At 44.3% G+C, this 26,993-nt stretch overlaps 1 protein-coding gene across 2 annotated transcripts in view; it reads left to right on the top strand.

Annotated features, from left to right (window-relative positions):
• THADA (THADA, armadillo repeat containing) overlaps window positions 1-26,993 on the top strand; it is a 438,429-nt gene that overhangs the window by 363,031 nt on the left and 48,405 nt on the right. For both annotated transcript variants that reach the window (XM_027865188.1, XM_027865189.1), the window contains exons 35-36: window positions 317-470; window positions 3,397-3,528. In XM_027865188.1, coding sequence (XP_027720989.1) covers window positions 317-470; window positions 3,397-3,528 — 286 coding nt within the window. The remainder of the gene's footprint in view (window positions 1-316; window positions 471-3,396; window positions 3,529-26,993) is intronic.

A 26,993-nucleotide genomic window follows, 5' to 3' on the forward strand; every position in this document is an offset into this window, starting at 1 on the left:
TAAGGTTACAACAAAAACGGACCTTTGTTTATACATTCCTAACTTCACAGCATGGAAGATAGTGTGTTACTATAATAATCAGTGTATCTTCCTACAAGACCAAAACAGATGCTCTGTGAGTATAATGGAGCTGGGTTCCTTACTGAAGGATTGACAACTCCTGAATGCTCCTCCTGCACCTGTCCCAGGATGGGTTTGTTTATTTCTGTCTGGCGTCTAGACTGGAGGTCACTCTGTCCACTGATAGAGCAGATCTAGCAGGCCCAGCCCTGAGCCATAGCCCATCCCTTGCTGCCAATCCGTTTTGTGCTTTCAGGGTTTGCCCTCGATGGAAAGGGAACTGAAGCAGTGGGTTCAGTTAGTGGCCTTTTGCTGTGGAGGCGAACTCCAGACAGAGGCCAGACTGGTAGCAGCTGAAGTCCTCATCAGCATTACACCATTTTTCCTGACCAACCAACATCTGATTCTTGGTGAGTACTTTGACAGGTACCTCGTTGTGTCAAGTACCATGTTCTTAACAAACCATCTAAAAGCACGTGATTTAAAAGTGACTGAAAAGGAAAGCAACTGAGGGGAAAAAAGACACCTCAACTATATATGAAATAAATACCCTTGGTCATAATTACTTGAAAATCAGAAAAACATCTGCTGTTTCTGGTGAGATCATAAGATCATAGATTTAAGAGCTGAAAGGGATTTTAGAGGCATTCTAGTTCAACCCCCTCATTTTGCAGATGAGGAAACTGAGGCCCAGTGAGGTTAGTTGATGTGCCTGTGGTCACAGTGGTAGCAAGTGGCAGGGCTGAAATTTGAATGGAGGTCTTCTCATTATAAATCCAGTGTCCTTTATCCTTCACCTCATTGCCTCCCAAGCCTAATTTTACTTTGTGATGGATTAGCACATTCACACTCAGTGGTAGGCACGATGTTAGGTTCTAGAAGACATACTTCTGGCAGAGCTTCCACAAGGGATACATTTGGATCAGCAGCCTATTTCTCTGATAGAAATATCCCCAAGAAGGACTATCTTGTGTACACATTCTTCCCTGGGTGTTCTTGGGAGCACCCTAGAATTCTACTCTCTCCTCCCAGTCAGTGTTAAAAATCTTGAATGGGCAAAGTGGAGGTCATGATTTTAGAGAAATGGTGTCAGACTGAGCACAAAACTGCCCAATGCTGGGAATCAGATCAAAATGTAAATGGGAAATGGTCAGCAAAGTAAATAAAAATACAATACAATATAAATAATGTTAATTTGTAGTTTGCTAAGTCATTATGCAGCCTGAAAAGATGCCCTTCTATTTGAGTTCCACACCACTGCTTTAGAGACCTGATGATGAGGAAGCAGGCTTGCTTTCTCTCCAAAGAGAAGCGGGAACCACATATAAGTATGGAATGAAGCATAGATCTACCACGGCCAGCATGCTGACTTGTTTTGCTTGACTGTACTTAGGTGGAAGATAGTCATTGGGATGTAACAGAGATGTTAAAAAAGAAAAGAACAACAGTAAAGCATCTAAAAAGGAAAAAGAAAAATCAACAAGATAGAACTTCCTGTCTGGGAGTTAATAAGAAGATTGTCATCTAAATGTCTGCCCTTCCCTTGTTTCACCTTCTGCCTTACCCTCATCTGGAGATTAAGAGATGAGGAATCCATTTATTCATTCAGATCAAACCTCTATCAAATACAAGCCACTTTATACAAGCCACTATTCCAAGGATACAAAGATGGACTAAGATATAGTCCCTGCCACGTGGAGCTCATAATTGAGTAGGGGGACGATTTAGGGGTACAAACAACTACAAGGAAAAATAAAATGTGAGAAATCTATAGTCTCTGCAGTATTCTGGGGAACTTCTGGAGGATTTCACAATCTATAAGGAATTTTTTTTCCTTTAGACTGATTATCCTATGTAGCCTAACAATCCACCTAGGAAAAACTAAGTAGATGAAGAATACAAAGTGTCCAGACTATAGTATACAATAGTATGGACAGCCCATAGAGCCAGTCCATCATGCATAAATCTTAGGCAGATGCTGTAGATATGTAATTAATTGGACCCAGAATTGTATATGAGTTTATCTGGGAAATTGAATAGTCCTTCTAATGTCACTCCTGTTCCTTCCAAGCATCTTGAAACAAAAGCCCACCTTTTTTAACACCAGTGTTCTCCTGGTGATGTTGTATGTCTGTGAATCATGAAGTATTCTATACTCCAAAGAATTAAGGTGGCAAAGGGTAGCGGAAAGGCACTTTGTATGTGTACATAGCCCAGAATTTATTACCAATAAATAATCCCTTACCAGAAGCCACATGAATGAATGAATTGAAAAATATTAAGTGTTTACTGTGTGTAAAATATTGAGCTAATTAGGCACCAGTGATACAAATACAGAAGTAAAACTGCTCCTGCCCTTAAAGAGCTTACATCCTAATAGAGTGAGATAACACATATAGGGGAGTAGTGACCAGGGAAAGGTGTTTTGATCCTAAAAGATAGCCTGTGTGCTTCCTTGGTATCTATATGATGGCCACAGATCCAGAGAAACCTTTCCAGAATGTTGAATGCCTTCCCTGTGAAGGAGGTATAGGACGTGGTCAAGATAAGGGTGAGAAGGTGTGGATGGGTTGTGACCTCCGTCATTGGATGGAGTACCTACTTGCATGAAACTAGAGAGCTAGTGCTTAGGAGAGAGGTATAAGACATTCACTAGAAAAACATCACATTCGTTGATGTACAGAAAACTGAGGCCGATAAATGCTAATTAGTTAGCAAAACATCAGTGGAGATGGGAAGAAAGCCCAGGACTCCAAATCACTCTTTCCCCTGCTATGTTCCCCCTCTGATTGCTGCATGATTCTTTTCATGCTAATCAACCAAATTGCCCAACAGTTAACTGTTGAGTACATATTATGTATCTCTTTTGGATGGAAGATAAAATATGACACTGTCAGCCCTAGTCTTATGGATCGTCATGGTTCCTTCACCTTATTTCAGTCTTACCTTTGTGGAAATGATACTTCTAGGATTTTATAGAATAAAGCAATCTTTGGAATTGCTTCCCCAAAATGCCCTCATTTGTGAGCTCTTCCTTTTTGGTAGATTGTGAGTTATCTGGGATACATGTGACCCTGCTTCCAGCCTTTCCAGCCTGGATAGTCATCATGACAGGGCAACAGGGGGTCTCCAATCAGTCAGTAAACTAGTCTCTGTCTTCTAGAAGTCTCTCCTCCCCAGCTGGCATTCCTAGATCCACCCCCTGAGGTCCCTGTCATGTTTCTTGGCCATGTCTCTTTGTTTGATACACAGATAAAGACAAGTCAGAAAAAGCACCTGGTTATGGTTTTGTTACAATAACAACTCTAAAACCTCATCTTCTTCTTGTGTTCTTAGGTCTTCCAGATACCCTTACACTCTGGAAGTGCGTCTTCACCCTCCTGCAGAGTGAGGAACAAACAGTCAGAGACAGAGCAGCTGAAGTAGTCCAGGCTGCCCTGTCCCAAGAAAACACCGGCCGGACAACAGGTGTGGCCCTCTCATCCTTTGGGTTTGGCTTCTTCCTTTTTTTTTTTGAGGTTGAAACCTAATCAAGAAGATGTTGACTGATTTTCTTGACAGTTTCTCTTCTAGCTAGTGTTAACCCTTGGTTATCTGAATAATTGAATTTTAGAGAGAATTTCAGAATGTCAGCTTTGCCATTTTATTTCAGTCTCTCCTATGCCTTATGTGTGGCAGATCAGCAGAAGCTTCTTGTTTGAGCCCTAATCCCCATCTCATGGCTTGGAACCCTAATGAACAAAATGGTAGTTTAAAAAAAAAAAAAACAAATGGAGTAAGAGAGAATAGGAAAGAAAGTAGTGAGCCCTGAATGATCCATAAATAGGTGACTAGCTCCTGGATAATTGAGAGTTGGTGCTTCTTAGTTTCCTCATCTATAAAATGAATATAGTAATAGTACCTACCTCATAGGGTTGTTGTGAGGATAAAATGAGATAATATTCTAAAGCATTTTGCAAATGCTATGTAAATGCTAGATGTCATCTTCATTGTGATCATCATTATTCTTACCTGACTGTAGACCCTGTGGAAGAAATGGGGAGATGGCTTATTTTTAAGTCTCTGTCCCAGGGATGCTGGGACTCTGCCATGTCCTTGACCCTTGCCTGTGTCACACAGAGAGGAGGAGATCTCTCTATTGGGTTGCTCTGGGTTGTACCACAGAGATACTAGTGCCCCCTATGAATGGGCAGAGGAGCCATCCCCTCCTCTGGGGGGATGGCAGAGACCAACCTGGTCGCTAACTCAGAAACTGAACCAGGAGCCTAGGAAAGTGGTTGTCAGGTAAGGTTAACTGGTTCAGTTTGGCTGCTTCTCGGGGCTGAGTGGCAAAGAAGTCCCTAACTTCATTACCTAGAACTACAGGGAGTAGTAACCTTTGGGGGGTAAGGCAGAGGACCTCTGCCCCCAGGTTGGACCAGAAAGTTCACCAGATGTACACACTTGATTGGGAGGGAGAATAGGTGTGAATGCTGTGTATTGTAATGACAACATAACACCTTATTCACATGCTTACTGCCTGAACTGTCTTAAACAAGAAATAAGATCTGGGCATTGGAGAGGCCCAGCTAGGGCATTGCTCCATCTGAAGTTAGTGCCATCATCCCATCAGATGATGTGGTAAACCCTGATTTCCTTGCAAACCCTCACTTTTCTAGACTAGAGTCCTCAACCATGATTCTCTTCCCTCTTTAACTGAAAGGAGGAGGAGGGTGGTGATGATGACAGCACAGCCTTTGTTTAAGACTTGAATGCTTACAAAGCATTTTCATGTTCCAACACTTAATCCTTCCAGAAGCTCTATGAGGCAGGTAGAACAGATGTTGTTATCCTCTTTACACAAGAGGAAATTGAAGCTTACAAAGGTTACATAATGTACTGGAGCTCACACAATTACTGAATGGTGGAGCCAGGATTAGAACCTGGGATGCCTGGGTCCTCCTTTAACATTTCTTCTGTTGTTCCATCATATCTCTGAAGAATGCCACCCCTCAGGGAAAGGAAAGCTAGAACCTACCCTTACCTGGAGACAGGCAATTAAAACTGTGTAAGATTTAGCAGATCCAAGGAAGGTACCCCGCCTGAAAATATTTCTCACATTAGATTGTCATGCTGTCTAGAATTTTATCAATAGAGGTTCATTCCTTTGGCTTGACCATTATCCTCCTTTAAAATGCAAGTACTCCTGGAAAGAGACAATTTTGATTGAATACTCAATGTATGATTGTATTATGGATGGATTATATTATACTTCCTATGCTTCTCCTGAGTCCCTTGCTCCAGTGACTGGGCAAGTCACTTCAGAGAAATGTAGGTAGGGTTCTCTCTTCCTGGACTTAGCATACTTGTCCACTTCTTCCCCTCGGTGTTTGTGCCCAGGTTGTTAGCATCTTCTCTGGACTTTTATCACTTCCAGGAGTTCATGGCAGCCTGACCTATCAATAGTTTCATTATCATCTCTTTGCTGGCATTGTAAGGGATAGAAATTGGGTGACTTGGATTGGAAGAATTCAGGGGTGGATGTTCACCTTGAAGAGAAAAGGGAATGTAACTTAGCACCGCCTGTCACACTAGCACCAGGCTGGGGCCCATCCCTGCCTCTTTCTTGACACTGTATTGGGGATTTAGTGTGAATTTGGGCCTTTGGTTTCTGTAAGAAAATAGACTAAGGACTAAGTGAGAGCCTTTCTCAGTTGAGTAAATGAGGCAAGATAGTGACCCCTGATGGGCCCCTAATCCCTGATAGGGCTATTTTTATGCATTTGATTTATTTGGAACAGGCTTTAGGTCAGATGCACATACACAGTGACAAAACCCAACAGCTGTAGCTTCCCTGAATAGAGTAGGAACTGGAGACTGGCCCAGTAGCTAGGTCTTGAAATGGCACTCTCCCTGTTGGTCAGTTGCCTGGGGCTCAGCACACGCAGAGTTCCCCACATCTCCAGTTTTCATCTTGACTGTCAGCTGCTGAGTGCTCTTGGATACCAAGTCCTGGTAATGGGATTTGAAAGACCCAAAGGGACTGATCCTAAGGCCTGGTCTACATCTGATAAAGACTCAGAGTGATAGCCAACTTAAGTTCCAGGTACCAGAATATTTACATGATCACAAAATTTAGAGCTAGAAAGGACCATAGGAATCATCTAGTTCAACTCCCTAATTTACGAATAGGGAATTTAGGCCCAGAGGGATGAAGTAATTTGTCCCCAAGCTCATACAGCTAGTAAGTCTCAGAGTTAGAGTCTGAATTCACGTGTTCTGAGCCTAAATCCAGCATTCTCTCTACTACATTTTGCCATGGCTAAAAAACACCACTGTCCTATGAGACTCAAAGAACAGTTTCTTCCCACCCTCCTCCCAGCTATTAGCCCTTCCTGCTTCTGTAACACCACCATCGAGTGTGGTGTAGAAATCCTTCAGACCACTACCGCTCCTAGAAACCAAACTGTCTGAAGCTGAACAAATTCCATTCTCCTTCTGTTTCCCCCAAATAGCTCTGGGCCAAGTAGCTAAGATTTCACCTTTCAGTCAGGCGGAGGCTGCAACAGTCTGTGATTGTTTTTTCATCTGTCAAGGCATAAAGTAGAGAATATTGTGCCCATACTGGGAGCAGAAAAGAGGACGCCCTAAGGAGTACCAGTGCTATGGTCACTGCAGAGGCAGAATGGTTTCTCTTCTTGCCTTAATTTAATTATATGATAATCCCGAAATAGGGATCTCAGTTCTAAAATCTGTCCCCTCTTCCTCTGAGGCATGAAAGTAGAGACCAGTCTCAACATTCCCTGATACTGGCTTGCGGATGGGGTGGGCATTTCTAGGAGGGGACGCAGTGCTACAGACCCAGGAAAAGGACTTAGAGTTCATAAAAGTCTTTGTAATGGAGGCTGGGCATAGATGCCTTTCTTCCCCCTGGCTTGGAGAAACTAAGATGAGAAGGGAAAACTCAACATCATTTGCTACTTTCACTTTTCTTATATAGGAAGAAACCCCATAGTAGGCCACAGAGTATGTTTTCTTGATGTCTCTGGGCTCTTAAAACTAGGGACCTGAGTATTAATCCAGTCATAGGGCCATTCATGTATAGATTCAGAGCAGGAAGGGAACTTTGAAGTAGGTCACTTAGACTAACCCCTTCATTTTACAGGGGAGAAAACAGAGGCCCATAGAAATTAAGTGACTTTCCCAAGGTCCCTCAAATAGTAAATAACAAAGCCAGGATTCAATTCCAGATCATCTTACTCCAAAGTAATCCCCGGTCCATTACTCCATGCTGTTTATCTGTAAGTGGACCAGACAAGAGTAAAACTTGACTCTAAACGAGCCCCACAGTGCTTCATGCCTGTTACTAGAATGAAAGAGATGAACAGATGATTCTGGAAGAGTTAGGGTACCTCTAGCCTGTGAAAGGGGGCTATAGTTGGGGTCACAGTTCATGACCAAATGGTTGGTGCAGCTTTGGCCTTTGTTGTCTTGGGATTTTTATTTTATATTTCTGCTAATCTCTTCTATATCTCTCCCAAATGGTATTTCCCCATCCCCTTGAGCCTTAAAACCTGGAAAAATCTTAGCTTGTGACTATCTGAGAATGTTTTTTACCTTGGGAGTGAATAGTCATCAATGGAAGGTGTCCCTCTGATAAGAGGACTCACACCAACCACATTGAGAAGAGGGAATGAGGGATTCACAGAATAACACTTTTGGCCCTTAAGGTACCACTAATTGTGTGACTTTGGGGAGTTCCTTTACTTCTCTTGTCCTCAGTTTCTTCATCTGCAACATGAGTGAGTTGGACTAATCAGGAATTCTTGACCTTTTTTTTATGTCATGGATCTCTTGGGCAGTCTGGTGATGCCTTTGGAGACCCTCTCAGAATAATGTTTTTAAACACATAGAATTGCAAAGGAAACCAATTGAAATAGTTGTCAACTTAAAAAAAAAGTTCATGGATCCCAGGTTAAGAACCTTTAGATCAGATGATAACTAAGCTTTCAGCTCCTAAATTAGGGAGTTCTAGAGCCAGGCTATGATCCAGAAAGAGAAGGGAGGGGTCATGGAAGATAACAAACTTTTAATAAAATGCCTTTGGAGTTGGAAAGGGCAAAAGAAGAGGTAGAGGAAAAGAAAAGAATAAAAAATTCGAACAGTGAGGAAGTTATCTGTTAGAGATTCATCATAACATGGTGGTAACCCCACATTCTGGAAGGTCATGGCATCCAAGCAGAAACTCTGACAGGCCCTGCCAGACCAGAACTCAATATAAATCAATACATTTATTAAGCACCCACTACATGCAAGGCATGTCTCCTAAGACATAGACACCAACAAAACTGTCCTCCCCTCATGGAGCTTCCAGTCTACTGGCAGGTACATCAAGTACTCAATATTCAATCACGTATTTAATGAGTTTTACTCTGTGCCATTTGTATAGTGGACACTGAGGAGACAAACACACAAATGAAAATCTCTGCCCTCAAGGTGTTTCGATTTCTACAGACAACTTCTTATGTTGACCTTGAACAAGTCACTTAATCACCATCAGCCTCTGTTTTCTCATCTGTAAAATGTTGAACTTGAGTGGGTATTGAACTTGAAGTCCCTTCCAGTCCTAATTGTATCATCTGGAATCCTAAGCACAGTACCAGGAAAATCAAGGAAAGAGAGAATACTAACAGACTTCAAGGGTCACTCATCTAGAAAGGAACAGAGCAAGGAACAGATTGTTTTCCAGGGACCAGGCTAGCCAGGTTCAGAGGAACCCATCACCCGACTGGCTTCAAAGTGAATGTTCAGCCCCAACAACTCTGAACACCATCTGATAAGTTGCACAGGTGTTGAGACCTGCATCAGTGACTGTACTGCAGATCCTTGAAGTACAGGAGTGGAAACCATTGTTTCTCTTTTGGGTATTTCTAGTCCTAAAGCTCAAGTCTGATCATGTCATCCCTCTATTCAGTAAACAACCCTGCTTCTCTATCACCTTTGTGAGCAAATGTAAAATCCTCTGGGCAGTTAGAGCCCTTCATAACTTTACCACTCTACCTTTCCAGTTTTCTTACACCCGATTTTCCCCTGTCAACCCCTTCCCCACCATGTACTCCAGCGACATTGGCTTCCTTGCCACTATTTCTCACACAAGATGCTCCTGACTCTGAGCATTTTCACTGGTTGTCCCACAGGCCTGGAATTCTCTCCCTCCTCATCTCTGCATCCTGGACTGCCCGGCTTCCTTCAAGTCACAGCTAAAATTCCACATTCTACATAGAGGCCTTTCCTGATCCCCTTTAATGCTAGGGCCCCCTTTTTGTTAATTATTTCCAATTTGTCCCATACAGTTATGTGTCTGGTTTGGACGTAGTGGTTTACATGTTGTCTCCCCCATTAGACTATGACATCCTTGAGAGAGGAGCTGTCTTTTACCTTTTTTTTTGTATCCTCAGTACTTAGCACAGTGCTTGGCATGTAGTGGTGGTGGTAGTAGTAGTAGTAGTAGTAGTAGTAGTAGTAGTAGTAGTAGTAGTAACCCTCTTTGGGGTTTTCTTGGCAAAGATACTGAAGTGGTTTGCCATTCCCTTCTCTAGCTCATTTTAGGCAGAGTTAAGCGACTTGCCCAGGGTCACCCAGCTAGTTAGCGTCTGAAGTCAAATTTGAACTCATGTCTTCCTGACTCGAGGCCCAGCATTCTATCCACAGCACCACATAGCTACTGTGGAACATAATTGGTGTTTGTTAAATGATTGTTGATTGACTGATTGACTGATTTATGTATTAACTGAGCATCAGGCAGCCTAGTGGAGCTCAAAAGAGACATCATAAGCTCTTAGCAATCTTACACAGGTAGATGAATTTTTAGTTTAACCCACACAAAAGAATCCTGAGAGAACAGGGTCAATCAATCAGTAAGTATTTACCAAGCGCTTACTGTGGGCCAGGCGCTGAGCAAAGTGCTGGGGATTCAGAGGCAAATATGAAATTGTCCCTGCCCTCAAGGAGCTCATATTCCGCCGGCAGAGACATCGTGTGCCCAAATGAATCTTTACAAAGCTTAAAGCTGCACTAAGACTTTTGGGACACCCTCTATACAAGACAAATATGAAGTCGTTTGGAGACAGAGGGCACTAGGTGCTGGGGGCAATCAGGAAGGGCTTCATGTAGGAGGCAGTGCAAGATGAGGAAGGGAGCACATTGCAGATGCAATGCACAGAATTGAGTGGTGTGTTTGTGAGAGACTCTAAGGAAACTGGTTTGGCTGGGCCACAGAATGTGGGAAGGTCAGGAAAGCCTCCAAAAACTGGAAAGGTGAGTTTGAATCCGGTTGTGAAGGGCTTCCATTGACAAACAGAGGAATTTCTATTTGATCCTAGAGGCAATAGAGAGTCACCAGAGTTAATGAACGGGGAAATGACATGGTCAGGTCTGCACTGTAGGAAAGTCACTTTGGCAGCTAGATGGAGGATGGGTTGGGGAAGAAGATGAAGTGAAGAGGATCTCAACCAGCTTGGTAGTCATACTAGAGAGCCGTCCTAGAAGTAAAAATGACGAGAATTGGAAGTTCACTGGAAAAATGGGATGAGAGAATAAGGAGTCAGGTGTCATAACAAGATTTTAAAACCTAGGAGACTAGAAGGATAGAGTCCCCTTGATAGAAGTAGGAAACTTTGGAAGAGAGGTTTGGTGGGAAGAAGAGATAATGAGTTCTCTCTAGGACATGTTGAGTTTGAAATGGCTCTGGTATACCCAGTTTGAAATGCCCAACAGGCAATTGGTGACATGGGACTAGAGCTATGCAAAGAGACTAAGGTCTGGAGAGAGAGATCTGGGAGTCCTCTCCACAGAGATGATAATTAAACCCCTTGGAAGCTGATTAGGTCACCAGATGAGAAAGTATATAAAGAGAAAGACCAGAGCAGAGCTTTGGGTGTATGTCCATGCTTAGAGAGAGCGATACAGAGGATGAACCTGCAAAGGAGACTGAGGCAGACGTATAGAGAAGGACCAAGAGAGAACGATGTCACAGAAGCCCAAGGAAGGGTGCATAGAAGTAGAGGGGTCAATAGTGTCAGATGCTGCAGAGATGTCAGGAAGGATGAACACTGAGCAAAGCCCATCAGATTTGGCAATTTAAAGGTCACTAGTAACATTGGAAAGAGCAGCTTCAGTTGAATGTTGTGGTTGAAAGCCTGACCAAGAGGAGTCCAGGAAGTGCAAGCAATAAGCACAGACTGCTTTTTCTGTGTCTCAGTTTGGGAGAAAGGAAGGAGAGCTATTGTACAGTAACTGAAGAATTGGCGTTCTTTGTTTTTTAGGATGAGGGAGATGTGGTAGTGCTTACAGGCAGTAGGGAGGGAATCAATAGATGAGGAGAGATGGAAGATTAGAGAAGAGAGAGAATTGTGGGGCAATCTGCTGGAGAAGAAAGGAGAAGTTGAGGACCAGAGTACGTAGAGAGAAGTTGGCCTAGGTGAGAAGATTCAACTCTTTAACAGAGAAAATGAGGAAAGAATGGCAGATGATGTCAAGGGCTTTTGAGATGCAGAGGACGGAAGAGGGAGCTCATGGCAAATGACTTCTACTTTCTCAGTAAAATGTGAGACAAGGAACTCAACTGAGATTGTGAAGGGAGGGAGAAGTATAAGAAGCTTGAGGAGAGAAGTGAAATTGAGAATAGCCTCTGTGGGCAGTGGGACAGTCAGGGAGTAGAAGGAAATTCCTTGCTGCAGCGAGGGCCCAGATGATGTTACAGAGCTGCAGAATTTAAGAGTTGGGATAGACCTCAGGAGCCAATCTAGTCCAACCCATACATGAAAAGGAACTTCTATTATAATAGCATGACCTACAAGAGTGGTCCAAGAGTGGAGGCAGAAGACCTCCAAGGAAGGGAAACACGACATCTCTTAAGGCAGGATATTTTGCTTCTTTGTAACTTATACTCTTTAGAACAAGGCTAGTTAGCCCTTCAGATACTTAGACAGCGATCATGTGCCCTCTGAATCTTCTCATCTCCGAGTTCTCCAGTTCTTTACATTGATCCTTATGTGACATTGACTCAAGGCCTTTCGCCATGCTAGCTGGCCTCCTCTGGACACTTTCCAGCTTATCAGTGTCCCCCCTCAACCATGATGACCACAATTGAACACAATCCTCTAGTGGGGTCTGAGGAAGGAAGAGTAGAGTGTGACTAGCCCCTCCCTAGTCCTGGAAGCTCTGCCCCCACTTAATTCAGACTAAGATTTCATGGCTTTCTTGGTTGCCACAGCACTCTGCTAGCTCCTGTTGGGCTTGCAGTACACTAAGACCCCCAGATCCATAGCATTTCCCTCATCTACCAGTTCCTCAGCAATTAGTACAGTGCCTGATACAATAGTAGGTGCTTAGTAAACGTTTATTGACTGTCAAAAAAAAAAAAAAAAAGATGTGAGGTTAGGCTTTGGTGACCTGTTCTTGATGCTAGCTCTTTCTAAACATCTCTTCTCCTTTCTTCATGTTCCCAACCATCTCTTTAATAATGTATTCTTGATTTTGTCCAGGGACCAAAATCACATACATTGTCTGACCTGTAGCCTGCAGGCTCTGTTCTCTGTCTTATTTGAAAATGGAGATAGTTGCCCTTCTCCAGTCTGGTAGTAACTCTTCCATTTTCCATGATTTTTTAAAATGTAGCATTGACAGTGGCTCAGCAGTCCCACCTGCTGGTTCTTTCGGGACCAGAGGACAGTTTATCTGGGCCAGGCAACTTGAATTCACCAAGGGTGACTGAGTACTCTCCAACTAACTCGCTATTAGTCATTTTTATTACATCATTTCCAGGAGAAAGGGTTTGTTTGTTTTGGTTTTGGGGTTGGGTTTGGTTTTTTTTTTTTTTTTTTGCCTTTTAAGAAAAAAACAGAAATAAAATGACAATTGAACAGTTCCTTACCTTTATTGTCAGTTATCATTATCCCATCCTGCCCCAAGCATCCATCTGATCCTCCTTTTCCTGCTAATATAACTTTTTTTAAAAAATCCTTTTTGTCCTTAGCTTCCCTTGCCAACCTTAGCTCATTCTGAGCTTGTTTATTCCTGATACTTCTTATAGGAGTAGACCATGCCTCTCATCTTCTATCACCTGGCTTTGCTTTAGTCTTGGTTGGTGAATTCCCCATTGCATCTCTGTTGATCCCTTCAGACAAATCCTACTTTCTCCCCTCATTGAAATTGCTTCCCTTTGTGTCTCCAGAATTTCATTCTTCTGGACCTCCCATCCATCTGGGCTGACCTTCCCTGAACCATTTCCCTCCCTAATACCCTACCAATCTCCCATCTGAACCATTTGAAATCTGTTTCCACCAAATCTAAGGTGCATGTCAAAATGAGCCCAGTCATCACTCCTCTATCATGAGCTTAAGGATTGCGTAGTCACTTACCCTCAAAGCTCTCATCCTTTCTACCCCAGCAGCAAGTCCTGTCAGATAATTTCTGTTGTTGGTTTCTCTACCTTTTGAAGAATGACATGAATGCTAAGGCAAGTCAAGGTGCTTTTGTCAGAGAGAGAGAGTTCCAGAAGCTACCTGCATCGCCAAGGTCCCCTGTCACCACATGCCTCTGTCCGAGACTTATAATGCTTCTGATACTCCTCTTCCATCTGCCTTTTCAGTCTAGGTCTGCAGTATTCGCCAATGACAAGGTCACTTCCGTTTCTCCCTCCTTTGACCTTTACCATCATCCTGCCTTCCTCTTGTTCCTCCCAGATTTCCTCACATGAGTATGCCTCTCAATGCGCTACTCTATCCTGTTTCCTTTGAATCAATTGTCCCCGTCCAGAGCCACGATCCACACGTGGGTTCCATCCCAACAAGTCTCAGTGGAGGTCAGGTTTGCCCACTGGCAGTGGGATCCTTCGTGCCGCTCATTTGCTCCTTAAGCTCTGGGCATATGTCTACAGATAACTGGGACCACAGGCTTTACTACGGGCCCCTTCTTGGTCATTGTCTACTGGGGATTCCCGGGTGTCTGCACTGCTCCTCCTCCTCCTTCATGGCTTCATGGCTTAATGGCTTCCTTCTTCATAGTATCTAACCAGAGGAGGCCGCACCCAGTCAGTCTTCTCTCTCATTCCTCTCTCTCCTTGCCCCCCCGTTATTTTTAAAGTTTTAAAAGATTAAATAGCATAAATTTGTAGTCGAGCCAGCCACTTGGCTGTGTGACTTCTTCCAGGTCTTTTCAACCACACTTAAGTGCAGGTGCTGCACAGAAGGAAAGAGCTTGGGGAAACACATTCATGTCCCATGTGGTCTCCTTCTTGGTGCCCAGTCCCCTAGACTTGTACACTTGTATGATGAGGTGAAGCCCAGGGTCTACCTTGTATGTGCCACCCATTGTCAGAGTCCTTCAATGAGGAGAGCCAGAGAGTTCAGTACCAGGGGCCAAGCCCCTAAAGGCAGGGCTTCATGGGGAAGGCTGGGATCTTTGTATGACTGGGGCTAGACAGGTTCTAACCTGAGGGGCAGGTGGGAGGGGCCTGGAGAGATGGTGGGGCCCAGGAGTATCAGAGCTTTGATCTATTCTTTGCTTCCCTTGGTTCCCCCAGCCAACATCTTTTCCTCAAGCATAAGAGGAAAAAAAACTAACTCTAGGATTGACCTTGAGATGTGGCTAAATGTGCAGGGGATGAGGGCTGGAGGTCAAGGTATTACTGACTTTCTTTCTCCATCTTCCCACATCCACATTTCTCATTGGGCTCACTCTCGTAGCTCCTGAAGACCCCTCTCTCCTATCCTTTGCTTCACAGCTATTTTCCCCACATAATTCACGGAGCCTTCTCCAAGCCTCCTTTTTTTCCTCTGGCCCATCTGTGACATTTAGAAAAAAACGCTTTCTCCCACTACAAATAAGGAAAACACGGTCATGGACAGGATTAAATGAAGCCCCAGAAGTTCAATGTGTTATGTTGGTTTTTGCTTTTAAGGACAAGGAAAGTAAATGCCTTAATATGAATCTTTCTCAATTGCTTTTCCTTAGGGAGCTGGCTTCAAGGCCAGGCTCTTTTCCAAGCTATGCAGGTTCAATTCCTTGTGGATTTCGCCAAATACTTTTTTAGTGTTAGAGCAGTAAGTCCTCTCCCCTCCTTTTGGAGCTTTATCCAGTTAGCTGTTGTGCCTCTTGGTAATCTCCCCTTTTCTGAACTTTTGTAGCCCTAACAAGCTTTACCACCACCAGCATTTGATCCTCATTGTGCTTTGTTCTGTCCAATGTCTCACATGATTTAGTCCTGTCTCCCTAACTAACCTATACATTCCTTGAGAATAAGAACTGAGTCTCCTTTTGTCTTGCCCACAGTGCCCAGCACAGGGCTGGTTGCCTCATGGGCCCTGTCCGTAAATGTTGATGCGTCAATCTTCAAGTCAGCTGTCTCTGGATCAGTGTTCAGGTTTTGTTTTTGTTTTTTGGTAGGAAAATTCAAAAGATGTAGGCCTGTCCTTGGAACCAAACAGATAGAAAAATACATGTGTTTGGTATAACACCAATAGCACCATCCCAAAGGAGAGATTTTCTGTTATTTCACGTCCTGCCTTCCCAGACTGACCAAGCCCTGTCTTGTCTTGTGAAGAGGGGATTTTGACAGCCTTATGCTGTTCTGTCCCCTCTGAGCTCTCTCTCTCCTTTCAGAAGTGTTTACAAATCAAACCCTAGCTGCTGGTTCTGGGGCACTGGCCTAGGAATAGAAGAGGCTCTGAGCTGGGCCCAAGGTGCCTTTACCAAGGACCCTCCTCCATTCAGAGCAGGCAAGGGCAGTACTCTTTGGGTGGGGCACTTTGCTCAGCATAATGGTCATCAGATGTTCCCAAGGGTGGTGAGGACTTAGCCAGGGAGGAGGAGGAACAGGATATAGAAATTTGATACTGAGATTAGAGAAGAAAGCAGCAGACAAACAGCAAAGTGGAACTGAGGAGAAGGAGGAGGACTAAGAGATACAGATATAGGCTGCCAAGAGCAAGGCAAGAAAAAAAGGAGGAAACCCGTCCCCTCTCAGTTCCCCTAAAAACATTCTCCCCACCCCATCCCAGATGGACAAACATGTCCCAGTCTAAAGGGACCACCCAAGTAAGTCTCGTGATCTCCCATCCTTGAAAACAAGGAAGGGAATGGACAGAAAGAGAAATAGTCAGCCCTGGGTCACTGTGACATTACACAACATCCCCATAGTGAGATGTCCAAGTCAACAAGGTACTGAGAGCCTGGGGTGGGGGGCAGGCGGGGCAGGAGGTTCAGGAGAGGGGAAACCTCCCACTAAGTCACAGAGATTCGGATCATCATGGTCTCCCACATACCCCATAGCAGGGCAGAAATTCTGCAGCAGCTTTTACATTGATACCAGCCTTTTTGGTCATTTTCTTAGAGGCTCCAACTCCACTAGGTTCACTTACCTCCTGGAAGACAGCTCTAGAAATCATCTCTTCCTACTCACTGCCTCTTGGCAGGACTTTATCTAACATTATGAACAGCTCCTCTTGGTTGCAATATGGAGGAACCTTTCAAAGATCCCTTCCGGAGTCCATTCATGTGCCCCATCAATTCTAGTCGGTGACCAGTTGGTCTCAGTTTCTTTCATTACTCCATGCATCTTCCTACGTGTACCATGTCACTGTCTCTATTTTCTGACCTCCTTATTTTCCCTGGATAATCATTATCCCCTTCCTCATCCAAGTGGTCCATATAATTGTCTTGTTTGTACTTGACCATTATTAAGTAGGGTGGAAAGAAGAGCTCAGATTCTGTGTATTTATTTTTCAGTTGTTCATGATATATTAGGATCCCATTTACTTTCAAAGCCAAACCAAGAGCACTGAAACATTAAAATATGCTCGGTACATCTGGGACCGCTAGATCATTCCTATTTATATTTGTACCCAGGTAATTGTTGTTCATCTTCTATCATTATGGTTTGCTTCCCACGTTCTGAATGTAATAATTCCCATTTGTTTTTTGTATGTGCATTTTGCCCACTGTTTACAAACCAGAGCTTCTGTATTAGTTGTTGCTAGCTGTTCAGTTTATTGACTTAAACAAGTCTGTGTTATGGGACATAGCTATCTGTCACTGGTCTAAACCAGAAGGAATACCTGTTGATTCTTTTGGATTCCCAGTGTGGCAGGACAGAATCTCAGCCTTAGCCAACACTGAGTCCATACTGTTGGCAGTGGCCTTCCAAGTCTAGTGTATCCAAAATCTATAAGAAATACCCAAAATCTTGGTAGTTCAGTCTTAAGGAACAAAAAGAAATGTGCTATAGAACACAGCTAGGTTGATCTATGGATGGCTTTGTATATAAGTTGCTTCTACCATGGGTAGAATTTGGTGATTGGGTGGCCAAGATGGGCCCAACATAATGTCTATCAATCTGTCCCTCCTTATATTGTCCACCTAAGCTAATTCATCCCATAAAATCACATAATTTCATAGTTTGGATAGACCTCAGAAGCCATCTAGTTCAGCCAGTATTTGAATAGGAATCTACAACATCCCAAATGAGTGGAAATTGAGCCCTTCCTTGAAGACTCTAGTGACTTCCTGTGACAGCCCACTGCACTCTTGCTTAGGTAATTATTTACTTAATTAGGAAGTTTTCCCTTACATCAAGCCTAAATCTCCCTCTTTCCAATTCCCATCCTCTGAGGCCAAAGAGAACCAATAGAATCTGTCAGTCACATGATAGACCTTCAGTACTTATAGGCAGCTCCCAGTTCAACTCAACAAATAGTCGAGAAGCACCAACTACATGGAAAGCACTGCATCCAAGGCTGGAGATACAAAAACCAAAATCTCTCAAGCAGGTTATGTTCTGAGTCTTCTTTTCTTGAGATTAAACATCTCCAGTTCTTCTAACCAATCCTCACATGAGGATCTTCTCTTTCCTTCCTATCTTGGTCCCTTACCCTGATTGAACTTTCAGAAATGGAAACTTCCCAAATCAGGAAATGAGGTTTATTCCTGATGAAAGTGTCCCCCAGATGGGTTCAGACAATCCCTCTAAAAACATCTACCAGGGCTGGGGTTTGGGATTACCATCTGCTCTGCCACTGCACCCTAAGGACCATAGGGCCTTTCCATCTGACTTGCAGCATAAATCTCCTCTAAATATTGTCCCCTCCCTATTACATTGTGAGCTCCTCGAGATCAAGGACTGTCTTGTTTTTCCACTTGTATCTGCAATGCCTTGCACATGGGAAGAGTTTAGTAAATGCTTTTTCACTCATTCATTCATTCCATGCCAAGTCTTGCCTAGTCATGCCTAGTCAGGACACCAACAAAAGCCATCTTGGTTCAATCTATATTCAATCAACCTATGAAGATGGATTGCTCTAGTAGTCCAGAACTCCAAGAGATCCTGCAGACCCCCAGCAAAAAGAGTCAGGGGTGAGACTGTAGCCTCCAGGCAAGACTATACTGGGGCTGCCTAAGTGCGTTGTGGTGTATCTAGTTTCCTGTTGGTCTGAGACAGCAGGTATTGTAGCTGTGCAGTCTCTAGCACCCCCTATTTGAGGGTTCGCTGTAGGACAGGCAACTTTGCCATTTTTGTTGGAGCCCTGCATCATGGAAATTAGGGCAATAGCTTTAGGCTTTCCCTGAAGCTGGGGTGGCAGGTCCTAGTAGTTAGGGAAACATAGGGGATGGAGAAAGGATAATCCTAATATGAGACTGGTAGAGGCAATGAAATAGGGGGAGGAAAAATCTATAGTCATCATCATCGTAGTAGTAGTAATTAGCATCTATAGAGTGCTTACTATCTGTCATACTGTAGTAAGTGATTTTTACAAATATGATCTCATTTGGTCCTCTCAACACCCCTGAAAAGTAGGTTCTCTTATTATCATCATTTTACAGATGAGGAAACTGAGGCAAACAGAAGCAAAGTGACTTATCTAGGGACACACAGCTAGTAAGTATCTGAGGTCAGATTTGACCCCAGGTCATCCAGACTCCAATCCTCACATTCTGTCTACTTCATTACCTATGGGACCATAGGATTTAGAGTTTGAAAGGACCTTAGAGAGATCATGCAGTCCCCTTCTCCACATTTCACAAATAAAGCAACTGAGGCCCAAAAAGGTGGCAGTTAGTAAGGTCACTCCTGTAATAAATAAGCAGTAGGGCCAGGACTCAAATACACACCCTCTGTCTGTAAATCCAGTGTTCCTTCTATTACTCCATGCTTTCTCCTTGATCCCTCATGAGAATGACTCTGGGTTACTGAAAGGTTAAAATGAATGGGAGAACTGTTCCCTGTTGGAGTCCAAAGACACAGTTTCTAGAGCCAAAATGAAGAAAGCTGCTCAAGAGTTAACTTCATCCAATCTCGGGCCTGCTTTCCAGGAACTCAAGCCTTCCAAGTTCAGAGGCAGGCAGACCCCATCCCATCTGGTGTGGATGCCAGCATCATCCCCCTGGGTCTTGCCTCCTTGGTCACCCCCACCAAGTCTTGGATTCCTACAGAATCACTCTTTGAGAACTGGAAAAAGACCTCCAGCCCAGCTTGTCCAACTCACAGTGGAAAGGAATCATCACCATCACATGCCTGAAACCTGCCTCTGCTGGAACCCACCACCCACCTTTCCTTTTTAGGCAGCTCTAATTATCATTTTCTCTTGCTTGGTTGCAAGATCCTTACATTTAATACAACCAGAGAAATCATTGTTTAGGGGCTCTGATTGATTGATTGATCACCATGCCCCAATCAAGCCAGTCCCTGCCCTCCAGGATCTTACATTCTACTCATCACTAGATAGAATTCCTTTTATGAAGCAAAGAGCAGCATCATGTCCTCATTTTAGCACCATTGGATCATCCTTTCCCCTTCTATCTATCTCTGTCCCTACTTTTCCCCCAAGCTTTGCCCTCTCTCTGCCATACAGTCATGCCTCCCCCTCTTACAGCCTTCAGTCCACAGTCTGACCCTGATTCCATTACTCTATTGAGGGCAAACCTTATCTTCCTACTTGCTCCTCTACACCAGGACCCATGCCTTCTGCCTTCCATAGCCCCTAGAACGGAGCAGGCGCTCAGCAAAGGCTCATCGAGTGACTGCTGAAGAACCCACTTAGGGATTGGGATTAAGGTGGATCTGTGCTGGACATCAGGAGGACATCAGAACAGAGGGAGCCCTGAGAAGAGAGAGCCATCAGAGCCTCACAACTCTAGAGGAACAATCCCAGCCTCCTGGCACAGTGGGGACAGAAATGCAGCTGACGCCCCTCTCCTGCACCCAGGAGTCAGAAGGGAGGGGATGTGGCCTCAGCACCAGGAGAGCACCCCTGGGCTGCAGAGAAGAGCAGCCTAGCAATTGCTGAGGTCCATTTAGACCCCTAGCCATCATCTTTCTTTGCATTCAGAATGACTGAAGGGGAGGAGAGAAAGAGGGAAGAAGGCATGGAAGGCAGAACCTTTGGCATAGCAGGGAGTCCCAAAGTATCATCTCCTTTCCATAGATTGTTCCACCTCACTAGTGCCATTCTCTAAAAGGCACATCTGGTCTGCATCTCTAGGAGCATCGGGTATGTCTACAGCCTTGATAGCCAGTTGGCTCGTGAGTCTTTGTGCCTCACGAGCGGTGAGAGCTGTGTCCCCAAGAAGGCTGGCTGAGTGAGCCCACTGCTGGTCCTGTCAGACTTTAAGAGATAGCAGTGACACAGCCTCCTCCTTCATCTGGAAGATGTCTCCCTCTTTCACCCTGACAAGGCAATAAGGAACCTGTGGCCCTGAGGGGAATCCCGAGCCTGGGCCCTGGGGCCTGAAATACTTCCATTTTTGGTAGGAGAAAGGGAGAGAAGTGAAAATCCTCCTCCCCCCTCCCTGAGAAAGTCCCAAGTCTCACTACAAGAAAGCTACCAGCATCACAGACCACGACAAAGAGTTAGGAATCCTCAGAGTGGAGGTGGAATCCTGAGGCCCAGATTAAATAAAGGAGAAGTCATTTCTAGAAGAAAGACAGAACAGTTATTTGTGATGCAGAGGAATTAATGTCAGTATCCTAATGTGATAGAGGATAAAGGCCAGGTTTGGGGCTTGCAACACGGAGAATCACAGAATGTCAGAGCTAAAAAGACTCATTTGGTCCAGCTGCCTCAGTTTACAGATGAGGATACTGAGGTCCAGAAAAGTGAAGTGGTTTGTCTGAAGTCTTGCAGCTAGTTAGTAGAACTGGAACCCAGGTCTCCTGATACCCATAGTTTTTTCCACTATATTCCAATATGCTGAGCCTCATTCTATGAAATACTAATAACCAACATTCACATAATAACTTAAAACTCAACATATACTTGCACACTCATACAACACCTTGTGACCTCAGTAAAAAATACATTGTTTTCATTTTACAGCTGGAGAAACTGAGGCTCAGTAACTTTCCCAGGGTCACAGTCTGAGACCTGAAGCCAGCTTTTCTTTCTTTCTTTTTTTTTTTTTTCCCAAATTCAATGTCATTTCCTCTACAATATGCTGCGTCTAGTAGAATGGAAAGTGACTATAATGTGTGGGGGGGTTGGGGGTTATAGGGGAGGCAGGTGGAAAAAGTCAGAGCCCCTAGGATGAAAGTGTTACCAAGCAGGAGCATTCAGAAGAGAGGAGAAAGAGCCAAAAGGGTACACTGCCCCCGAGGAAAGAGATGAAGAGAATTTTCAAAGGTGCTTTTTCTGAATCCGGGATGAATCACACCCTGAAATCTGTTGTGGAAATCAGCACCACGTGGCCTTCAGCTGTCACTCGTGTCTTCCTACCTCCTTCATTAAACTCTGAGTTTAGGTGGGGCATGGGGATAGGAGGTGCTCTGGGCCATACAAATGCAGGCAAAGGAGGGTCGCAACTCCAATTCCCCTCGTTACAGGTGTTGTGAGACTCTGGCATCTCCCAGAAGGTAGATGTGGGGCTGTGGCCAGAGGCCAGAAGCTTGTATTTACTCATTCATTTATCTGTTCATTCAAGGAAAAATTGTTTAGCAGAAGCTCCTAACGGGAACAGTCTGGAATCCTCATTTAATACTAGCCTAGTGAGTGATGTTTCATTTTCAGACATTATGTTTCGAACCATCCTGTCCTGGGCTTGTGAAATTGTAGCGTTTGCCTCATGTCCTGGTGGCTGCGTCACCAACGCCAGGTCCTTAAACTTTAGGAAAGCAGATGCAAACTTAGTGCGTCGACGGGGCTCATCATCGCCTGCAAGCTTCCTGACCTGGCCCGGTTGCTGGGGTGATAGGCTGGTTTCCATGGCGAGCCTCCCAGTGATTAAACCACAGAGAAGGAACACCAACAGGCTTCTCTCTAGGAAATGAAAGTCCTTTTTGCATCATTTGTCCCTCATCTGTGGTCTTCCCGAAAGTCAAATCCTCACCCCACCCTCTCCCCTTCCCTTTCTAAGGTGAATGAACCCTCAGGGTTGTATGTATGCAAGAAGCCTGCCGTGGGTGGCTTAGCCTTTCTGAATCAGAGATAGGATGTGTATGTGGGACTGACTTAGTCATGTTTTGTATCTATCATCAAAGTCAGGACGCCAAAGAGCCAGGGCCTTCCTAACTACCTCACTGCTGGTTTTTCTCTGTCCATGCTCTAAATTTTTTGTCCATTTAATATTTCTATTCTTCCCCTTTCACCTCCCTTTCCATTGGCTTTCCTCCCCCTCCCTCCCTTAGCACACACCAGGATGTTGCGTTCTTCTTTTTATTTGTCCATACATTTGTCACCCCTCATTGACTGAAGCACTTGCCCAGTGCCAGGAGTTAGGGACCACCTACCCCTCATTTGATCTTGTGGGCTGGTGTGGGTATTCAGAAAGCCTCCTTACCCTTCACACATGTACCTGTGACTGGTACATGGTGGGTCTTTCCAAGTCCAGTTTGCCCCCTTATCACTCATCCCAGCCAGGCCTCCTTTTTCCTGTTCCAGAATTTATTGATGAACATCAAACCTTCCATTTATATAATGCCTTAAAGTTTACAGGCAGCTGAGGCAGCTAGTTGGGATAATGGATAGGGCTCTGGGCCTGGAGTCAGGAGGACCTGAGTTCAAATCCAACCTCAGACATTTACTAACTCTGGGAACTTGGGCAAGTCATTTAACCTCTGTTTTGCCTTATTTTCCTCAACTATAAAATGGGAATAATAATAGCACCTACCTCAAAGAGTTGTTGTGAAGATCAAATGAGATGATATTTGTAAAGCACTTAGCTACCAGTGCCTGGTACATAGTAGGTACTTAATAAATGCTGGTTCCCTCTCTACCCTCCTTTTACATGCATTCTTTTCATTCGATCCTCATAATAACCCTGTAAGGTAGAGCCTCTATATTTCATTCTCAGTTTACCGATGAGGAGCAGCCTCAGAGAGCTTGAATGACTTGCCCCAGGTAACACAGATAGTACATGTTGGAGATGTGAGATTTGAACCCAAGACTCACCAGACTCCAAGTCCAGCATTTTTCCTCCATTATTCCATGCTGCCTCTAGTTTGCCTGCAAAGGAGACTAAGGAATTCTCCCATCTTCCTTTCCCTGCCCAATTTAACATCACTATTATACATGTAACCCCTCTGACGTAGAAGGTCAAGCATTCGCTGAGCAATTATTACACGTCAGGCACCGTGCAAAGTGCTGGCAATACAAGGAAAGGCAAAGACTTTACCCCTGCCCTCAAATGGCCCACATTCTAATGGAAGAAACTACATAGAAATAACTGTGCATACGAGATATATACAGAATCGATGGAAGGCAGTCTCAGAGTGAAGGCTTTAGTATTGAAGGGCAGCAGGGAGTGGGAGACTAGGAAAGGCCTCTTGCAGGAGGCAGGATTTGAACTGAGTCTTAAAGAAAGTCAGGGAAGTTAAGGGCAGAGGTGAAAGGGAGGGGCATACCAGGCATCTGGGACAGCCAGTGCAAACGCACAGGGTTGGGAGATGAAGTGTTAAAGGAATAATAGCTAGGCCAGTGTTACTAGATCCTAGAGTGCATAGGGGAGAGTAAAATGTAAAATTAAAAAGGTAGGAAGGGGCCACGTTGTGAAGGGCTCTAAATGACAGGGGACTTTATATTTATTCCTAGAGATGATGCGGAGTCAATAGGTCAGGCTGAAATTATAGTATTTGTCTATGGTAGCAGCCTCTTCACTCTCACACCCAGAGGTTCTGCTGGTTTGCCAAGAGTCATTTATGAGGTATAAGCAGACCTCAGAGGCTTTTTCTCTCATACCTCCTCCTTTCGATCCCTTCACATACACCAGCTCAACTCTCCAAACTACCATTTTTCTCCAGTGCCTTTGCCCTAAATGGTATTATTACATGGGTTTTCCTTGCTTGTCTTTGCTCTTTTTCTAACTAGGAGGTTACATAGAGGTGGTGGTGATCATAATGGGAAAACAGAAAGGAGGGCGGCTGGAGTGTGTATAAATCTAGCTTTATGTCTGTATTCATGTATACATACTGGGAAGTGGGGTATAGACATAGGTATATCCATGTGGAGTTGGGGTACCTATGTAGACACGTAGGCATACCACTCCACCAGGAGAAGTAGAATGTTGGGAATATGGGATTTGATAAAGAAATAGCTGAATGGAGGGAGAGGGTATGTGGCCAGTTCACAGGTGGATCGTGGATGGAAACAAGTTGAAGAAGACCAGATATCTCACTGAGAAGGAGATCTCCACTCACCTTGGGTCACTAGCTCAGTTTCGGTAGCTAACTGCCCGCAGGGCTCAGATCTGCTGGGGTTATTGGAGAATGAGTCAGAAGGAGGTCTGGCTAGATGTCTCTGCTGGGTGGACCCTTTCCTTCTCATTTCCATTGAGATGGCTACTGCCCACATATCCACAAGCATTGCAGCGGGGTTGGGGATCTGAGCTTGGGAAATTTTTTGAAATGCATAAATGACCAGGCAGCCTTTTCTGAAATGTTTGCTTGAAAATCTAAAAGCCAAGCCATCCGCATTAAACATCTCCTTCCTTTCCCTGCCCAATTTTACTTTCACTTGTCTCTGGTTATTATAAAGATACCGCTGCTGCACTAATTATGTAGATTTGTGTCAGATGTAGCCTTTTTGTAGAACTCAAGAAAGTCTCCAGCTCATAGCCTCATACCTTCTCACAGAGGTTCTTATATTTCACTCCATCTGGAGTCAGCGGATTTCACTTAAGTCAGAATGAATTTTGATGTCAACAGCTCCCATACCCAATTTTACATGAAAAAGAAATTATTGACTGTGACTGTGGGATTTTTTTTCCCCCTTTAAGTTCTGTTTCTTCCATCTTGAATCATCACGTTTTTTGGGAGCTACTCTTTGCTCACAATTTGCTCACCGATGTCTTGCAAAGCTGACATTTCCCAGAGGCCTTTGGGCAAACGAACGTCTTCTGTGGTGCTCCCACTTCACAGACTCCCTTCTAGCCCTGTGGTAGCTGCTGTGGTTCCTTGACCATAGTTTGGCAGATCTGTTGTTGTTCCGAGCCTGACTCCCCTCCGCAGAGCCTCCTTGTACTTCCCTCCCTGGGCTGACCGAATCCTGGCAGAAGACTCAGGCTTCAATTGGACAATGCTCCGCTTTTGTTCCCACTTTGGTATTTTGCATTTGTGTTCTACCCCATTGACCTTGTGGAGGAAGCTTGTGGGGCCAGCCTATGACTGAGAATTGACAAGTCCCCCAATCCTTTGGTCTACCAAATTGGCCAGTCTGGGCCATGAGAGAAATGTGGGAAATTTCATCCAGAGAACAGGTCAGAGGCCTTGATCCAGATGTGGTTGGATTGTTCTGTGGTGTTCAGGTGTCCACATCAATTCTTCTCCAATCAAGAAACTGGAAACATTTATTTTACACATGGGGGTATTTGAAGGGGAGGGAGAGACCCAGGAACGACAGAGAGAATGAAGTGAAGGCCCCTTTCTGTCAGATTGAGTCAGTGATGGAACAGGCCAAACCAGAAATGTCCTGGATTAGATTAGACGGAAGGGGCAGATGATCAACAGGTCTCAGGAGCAGGCACTATCAGGAAGCCCACGCATTAGGCTAATGTTAAGCATACTCTAGTAATAACAGTCCTAGAGAGTTCTCAGAGCAAATGATGGAGAGGTAGAAGGAAGAAAGTTCACATGAGGAAATTTTGACAGCAGGTAGCTAAGGACCCAGCCCTAAGAACTCAGGTTCAAGAGTAGGACTCCAGTTCCCCCAGAATACTTGTGGGGGGGGGGGGGGGATAACAAAGGAGGGGGGGAAAGGAATAAGCATTTATTAACAGCTATGTGCCAGGCATTGTGCTAAACACCTTATAAATATTAGCTTATTTGATCTTTACAATAACCCTGTGAGGTAGATGTTGTTATCATCCCCATTTTACAGTTGAAGAAACTGAGGCAGGCAGAGGTTAATTGCCCTTGCCCAAGGTCACAGAGCTAGTTAAATGTCCGAAGGCAGATTTGAACCCAGGCCTTGCTGACTCCAAGCTCGGCTCTCTATCCACTAAGACACAAAGCTGCCTAAGACAAAAGCCCTTCATTTAGGCTTACCTGGTCTGTTTTTCATTAAAAATCACCTTGTCATACTGTCTGGGGAAATGTTTTTGTTTGTTTTTCTTTTCATAAATTATTCCCAGAGGAAAGATGAAAGTGTTGACAGGACTTATTAGAAGGACCCTCGGAAGCCGTGTAGGCCAACCTCAACCTGATGGAGATTCCCTTCGTAGTATTCCTCACAAATGAAGCCCTGAACTGAGAGGCCTGTGCTGCTGGGGAAATGATTACTTTCCATGCCAATCCATTCAGCTTCTCATTAGTTTGAATTGCTAGGATGTTATTCCTTTTATCAGCACTTAGGCAGTGCCTGGTATGTAGTAGGCACTTAATAAATGTTGATTGATTGATTGATAGATTGATCAAACTACCCATTACTGCTAGTTCTGCTCTTTGGAACTGAGTAGAAAAAGATTAATTGCTC

Source organism: Vombatus ursinus, unplaced genomic scaffold (assembly GCF_900497805.2).
Source record: "Vombatus ursinus unplaced genomic scaffold, bare-nosed wombat genome assembly UNPS02014778.1, whole genome shotgun sequence".
NCBI lineage: Eukaryota > Metazoa > Chordata > Mammalia > Diprotodontia > Vombatidae > Vombatus > Vombatus ursinus.